The sequence below is a fragment of the Nothobranchius furzeri genome, chromosome 15 (genome assembly GCF_043380555.1).
Source record: "Nothobranchius furzeri strain GRZ-AD chromosome 15, NfurGRZ-RIMD1, whole genome shotgun sequence".
NCBI classification, from domain to species: domain Eukaryota; kingdom Metazoa; phylum Chordata; class Actinopteri; order Cyprinodontiformes; family Nothobranchiidae; genus Nothobranchius; species Nothobranchius furzeri.
In genome coordinates, this window is record NC_091755.1 from 33,795,987 (window position 1) to 33,802,704 (window position 6,718).

The 6,718-nt window shown below is 39.2% G+C and overlaps 1 protein-coding gene across 4 annotated transcripts in view; it reads right to left on the bottom strand.

The window, feature by feature from the left end:
- Window positions 1-2,153: 2,153 nt before the first annotated feature.
- celsr3 (cadherin, EGF LAG seven-pass G-type receptor 3) overlaps window positions 2,154-6,718 on the bottom strand; it is a 128,329-nt gene continuing 123,764 nt past the window's right edge. For all 4 annotated transcript variants that reach the window (XM_015967374.3, XM_054746341.2, XM_054746342.2 and 1 more), the window contains one exon: window positions 2,154-6,395. In XM_015967374.3, the coding sequence (XP_015822860.1) occupies window positions 6,368-6,395 (28 nt within the window). In that variant the 3' untranslated portion in view covers window positions 2,154-6,367. The remainder of the gene's footprint in view (window positions 6,396-6,718) is intronic.

The following is a 6,718-nucleotide window of genomic DNA, read 5'->3' on the forward strand; positions in this document are numbered from 1 at the left end:
CAAAAAAACATCCAAAATAAATGAATAAAAATAAAACAAAAACTTTTATTAAAACTTACAGACAAATGTTGAAAAAAACTTTTAGTTTTTAATGACTTAAATCTTTATCATCAGATATAATTAGCTTTTTTTTTTGGCAAAGCCTAAAGGTTCTTTTTGAAAATAATGTGAGTATATTAGATCACTTCAATTGAGAAAGGGTCTCCTGTGGTGCATGCTAACAAACATGTATACTTTAGCTATTTTACTTCAACAATCATTGTGCACATTGGTACATATTTGCATATTTAATCATTTCTAATAAAAATGTTTACGGAACTCAGTTTTTCAGGTCTGGTTTAGCTTTGCTGTTCAGTTAAAACTGACACCTGGTGTTAATATACTGTAGACGTTAGCGAACATTTGCAAGTTGGAGAAGTATTTAGCATTTCTTGATTTATTTCACTCAATGCTCAGAGCAAAGAGCATTAGTTAACCCAAACAGAACTATTTAGTGTAGAAGATCTTCCCTTGAGGCTGCTGAGAAATCTATTCTAGACATTGAGCAAACTGAAGTGTCAACACTCAACATATTTGTAAGAAAACATTTCAAATGTTGCCTATAAAAAATTGTGTATAATCAAAACTATATGATGAGATAAATTCTGTTAAGTTTAAAATGCAAATATTTGATAGTCATCCGTCTCAGTGACAACATGCTAGTTTATATCTTTTTTTCAACATCAGAAAAATGCACTTACATGGGTTAATTCCACATCTAACAGAGGAAATTATGGTAAAAATCAGAACTTATTGTTTAGGGCCTGCCCTCAGCAGGGGGGGTCCAAACTTGTGAGGGTGGCACTGAAGAAGTAGAAGAAAAGATCTTTTCTATAGCGCATCTCAAGATAAAAATCACGAGGCGTTTCACAAAAACAAAACATGTTAAATATAAAAAAGAATTTAGAAAATTATTAGAAATATATTTAAAATGAGCAAAAAATAAACTATTGTGATACAAAATATTAAGAAAGAGAGAGAGTGAATAGGAAAGAGGGAAATCAGTGGATCCTGAGGAAGGTGGAATAGGTGGGGAGAGCAGAATAAAGAGAGAGTGGTGAAGAAGGTCATACAAAAGCCAGCTTGAACAAGTGAGTCTTCAGCTGCTTTTTAAAGGAGACCACCGAGTCCACTGATCTCAGGCTCAGGGGGAGAGAGTTCCTGAGTCTGGGGGCCACAGCAGCAAATGATCTGTCACCTTTGGTCTTTAGCCTGGTGTGCTACAAAACCTGTAAGCTTTGATCACTGGACCTCAGGGACCTGCTGGGGGTGTAGGGAATAAGAAGGTCACCAATGTATGATGGTGTGTGTTCATGTAAGGCCCTATAGACCAGAACCAGGATCTTGAAATGAACCCTGAAGTTGACTAGCAGCCAGTGAAGCTGGAGGAGAAGCGGGGTGTTGTGGGTGTGTTTGGAGGACTTGGTCAGAAGGTGAGCACAGACATTCTGAACCACCTGTAGATGGTTCAGGGAGGTTCTGCCCACCCAGGAACCCCTCTAGAACCTATTCAATGTCACACAGTACACCTCTGCTTTAATAGGCAGTGTACATTTTACATTTAGTTCAAATAAGCCATATTTTTTCTGTTTTAAGTGACAGGTTATCTAAAATTGGGGGCTTGTCCGGGATGCTCTTCGACATATTTTTTTCAGTTTACTTGACAGACTTGAAAAACCTGGATACAACAGAAAATTTTTAATGGAAACCATAAGGCACTTTGACATCAACTTGACCTGCACAACTGGTATTTTTAGCAAGAAAGCCATCAGCAGTATCTTGCAGGTGTATCTTATCTGCACACTAGAACACATTTTTCCCTTTTCTTGCATTGAAAATCTAGCAGTGATATTAGTTTTGTCTCAGGTTTAAATGTCTTCATGTAAGGGGTGTGTTCGCCTTGACTTGGCTTTATCAAGCTGGCAGTTAAGCATCTGACTGTCAAAATGCTTTGAGAGACAAAACAAGTTGGAAAGAATTCTTTTCCTCCCCCCAAAAAAGTGTTGCTCTGTCAGGATGTTTTCTTCTCTTTTCTGATCCCTGAAAATGTCTGCCCTCATGAATATGAATCAGCACACCTTCTTTCTGTCAGACAGAATAAATAGAAAAGCACACACAGAATTTGTAGGAATAAATCATTTTTTATGCCCAACGTTTCTCTTGTTTCTGCGGTAACAGGGGAACAGCTGTTTCCATCCCGACGGTGGGATAGTAGGCATCTCATAATGAACACACAAACCAACAAAGACAATCATCCCTCCTGCTTTTCTTTCTTTCTGTTACAAACACCCCATTTTCCTTTGTCCTAGTAGGCGGTTGAGAGTATCAAAGAGGACAAATTGTCTAGAAGTTGTCTGACATTGCGCATATCTGATACCTGCAATATTTAAACCCTAAATTACATGTTTTTAAAAATTGAGATATGTTTAAATGTTCAATTTAAGAGGATACAATCACCTGCAAATGATTAAAAATGTTTCACTTCAGGTAGATATTTAAAGTTTAACCTTCAACAAATTACATTCAGACACCTTTATCTTGAGATTCTACAAATTTCTTGTGCTCAGTTTAAGAATTTGCCACCTTTAGAAACATAACAGACATTAGAATAATAAACACACGTAAAAAAGGGAACATTTGGACAAAAATAAACATTTTCTTTAAAGCAACATTTTATACATAATGGCAATAATAAATCATTCATACAATGCTGATAATTTATTAATAAATAAAATAAATATGTCTGCTGAACGTAAAATCTTTGACTAGATAATTGAAGAAAAGATAATCTGGGATACTCTAAAAAAAGACAGGCAGGTAAAATTATTCAGCTGGAACACTTTTTGGCAAAACCACGGTCACAAACAGGTTTGCTTAGTCACCAAGGAGATGGGACTGACTGAACGGTGGTCAGAGTGGGAAGATATGCAGCTCCCTGTGATGTTTTTTTGTGCATTTCTCGAGACTTTTCAGGATTTCTGCCCATTTCTGTCTCTGTGAGGAGTAACACCGTCCTCCCCACAGGAACATTTTACAACACAGTCACGGTTTGTGACCCAATTCATCCTACAAATCACCTCTGGTTCTGTAACTTTTGATTTTTCTTACCCACCTTCTGTTTTCTACACTGTAAGAAACTAAATGTTACATTTACCTAACCAAGTTATGTAAATTGTTATACATTATTATATTAAAGACTAAGTTCACTTGTTTTTTCAAGATAATTACAGTCGTCTCTAGTACATATAAATTCCTTGTGTGTTAATCTCCATGGGAAACAAAGCTCTGGTGCTCCAGTTTCAGAAATAATTTAGCCAGAGGAGAGGGGAGCAGAAGACGGCGGGCTTTGGAGTCTTATTTCCTTATATTCATACATCTCACCACTGATTTGCTAACAGCAACGCGACACTACCACTGGCTCTGTTTGCGTTGCAAAGTTCCTGTTTTACCTCCACAAGTAACAGAAGCCTGAAAGAGTTCTGGCATGTTGTAGAGTTGCTAATGCCAATTGTTAGCTTTTACTAGCTGAGCGCACTCTGCTCTCTCCTGGATGCTAAAACAAGAACAGCCTTCCCCGTGGCGAACCAAGATGGACGAGTTCATGAATGCAAATTTTCAATGTGACGTAGATGTCAGTGACTTTTCTAATCTGAGCATTTCCTTGTTTATTTTCTGCTGGCAGCTAACGCAGGAAATAGTGCTAGAATAGTTGTATAAGAAAATTTTCACAGTCAGCCTAAAACTTTTTACAGAGTCTCAGTGAACTTGCTCTTTAAAAATAAATGTTCTCTATATGTAAGATATTAGGTTTAGTGGAACCACATGACATAACTTGGTTAAGTAAAATCTAATTTCCTTTTTTTTTACAGTGCAGAGCTGAAAGTCTTTTTATTTAATGACACAGCTCAGATGGAATACATTTTCTTTTCAACTTTTCAACACTTTTTCCTTAAAAACCCCTTCCTCAGCCCGTATCTTAATATCTGGGATAGAAACAAATCCTCGTATTTGTTTTAAGACCTAAATTCAGGATGTGTCCAGCACCTGTGAGGAGGGATCAGCTGCTGATGGGAAGAGCTGCATCTCAAAACCAATCAGAGGCTTTTAGTGCCGACAATGCTGACACCACTTCCTTTTTGAAAAGTGATTTGGTCTCGGTAGATATCGTACCTCCGTGGAACGCTCCAAATCAGAGGGAAACTGTCTTTTTTTGTGTTTCAGCTAGAACCCCCAATTGGGTGTTTGGGTTGCACAATTTGGACTGCATGCTTTTTTTATCTCTATCGTAATTTCCCAGGATCTATGATGAAGAAATAACGGGGCCTATCCCTAAAGGCATGAGCTCATATAACCAGTTATGCTGAGTCTGCTTTCATCACTGGAGCACATTAAGATCCCACACACAATTCTGATCAGTTTTTTCCTCCATCCTATTGGATGGAAATCCTTCAGTGTGCAGCCAAATAAAATGGTAGAGTAGAACTAAGGCCTCATTGATGGAAATAAATCTTCATCTTACATTTCCTCAAAGTTATGAATAAGGTTATAAAATAGCGAATTACACCTCCACACCGTGCACAAGTGATTTTCATGACAGAAAAAAGAGGGGGAACACAGAAACAGGTTTTAGGTCCCTTTGGCTTCGATTTGCTTAGAAACTTCCGAGTTGAGAAGCTTCTATGAATGGGTTTCCTGGATGCTGTTGCAGAGATCCTGCTGCTCCCGTGGTGTCCCTCGAGGCAGGTTGAGTTATGATGCGTCAAAGCACAAAAGACACCTCGAGGGGATTCAAAACGCTTGTTAGACGATCCAGCCTCACGCAGAGAGGCAGACTCGGGTTATGTTGATACTGAGGTTATGTTTTTGTTGTTTCAGCGAGCTGATGTGGTCTGCTTTAGACAGCGCCAGGCACAAAGACACAGATAGATGACAAGGTCACATTTATATACAGCAGATCACAAAACAGCACACAGTCTCCCAAAGGAGCTGATACTCTGACACCTGTGACTGACCGGGCCTTTCCACCAGATGCGTAAGCGTCGTGGCTACCGTGAAACGTAGCTCGGAGCAATTGGCCGTTTTATAGTGGATGGCAAAGGGCTGCGCTTTGGAAATATCCCAGAGGCGTGAACGCGTCGCTTATGCGCCAACTTCCAGAACGCGTCGAGCTCAGCAGTTCAGATCGGCCCAGACAGGAAGTCAAACACAAATGCAGTGTAAAACATTTGGAAACTTTCCAGTTGCTTATTAAATAAAAGTACGTTATCACCTGTGAAACCTCCGTAGCCGAGGTCAACGGAACAGAAATAAAACCCAGACCTTTTTCGATACATGCTGCTGTCTTTCTCCCTATTTGCCATTTCAAGAACGGCCAAAATCACGCGTTGTGTTGCAATTCTCCGGTCATTTGGTGACCCCCGGGATCAGCTGCGTGAAACACTTTTGCTGCCATTTCCCGTCTAACGTGATGGAAAGGGAGCTTGCAGGTAAAACGCATCTAATATGTTACGTACTGCTCGTGCATCTGGTGGAATACCGGGGTGAGCTTTAGCGGTTGAACCACTGACTTTCTTTGCACAATCATTCTGTTCCATCAGATCTCCTCTCTTCTAGCAATGCCTTCCTCTATTTACAATCACCTTCTGATACTTTGATATTTTTCCCTTTTAAACCACATTTTGCAGTTTTGATAATCTCATCAGGTACTATTGCTGGACCCTTGTTGCTTTACAGAAAGTTCAAAGGTGTTAGGAAAACGTTCAGAGGAAAATGATTTTTTGGGGAGAAATTTGTGGATTTTTACTGTTTTTTTAATCCTAGTTGAGGAAATTTCTTCCATCAGAAAACACACAAGACTGCACTCAACCTCATTCTCCGCCTCACACAGACATTTGTAAAAAAAAACGAGAAACTTCACAAGAGATTTTTTTTCACCTTCAATGAAAAAGATAAAAAATGTATAAAAAGGTTATTTACAGTCACATATTTTTCATCCCTTTTTGATGGGGGTTGTCGGGTTTATTTGATTGTGTTTTTTTTTAGTTTTGTTTAATCAAAGTGTTGTGTGTGTTTTAGGTAGAGGTGGTTAATTCGCTGTCCGAAAATTCCACCATATTGGGGCTCAAAAGCCCACAAACCTCTTGTTTTGTCCCAAACTGTTGTATCAATAAACTTTCCATTTGTCCATTTTCATCCTTTTTGTCACTTTTGACCCAATCTGTAAACATCTCTGGTTGTTCCTTCAGTTTTTGGACCACTCGTGACATCTGAGCTTGTTCCTTGTGTGCGCTGCATTGCTGCAAAGCGTTAAATGATGTGGAGGCCGTCATCAAGAGTGGCCCTCGCTTCTGTTGGCTCTGAGGTGAAGGGAAGAGACACGAGACATCATTAGGTGTATGAATGATGAACTCCTCTGATCAGTTTTTCTCTGGGCTGCGACTAGTTGGCGACACAAAGTTTGAAAGAAAACACTCAAGTTGGAATCACTTTGCTTTCGTCAAAATAGCAAAAAAATTAAAAAATTGCTGCATTTGTGCAACATTCATGTACAAGCATGTAGTGACAGTGGAGAGAAAAACTCCCCTTTAACGGACAGAAACCTCCAGCTGAACCTGGCTCTGTGCGAGCCGTCGCACAGTTAAAGGTTAAAATGTCGTAGCTGAAGAAGATTAGATAACAG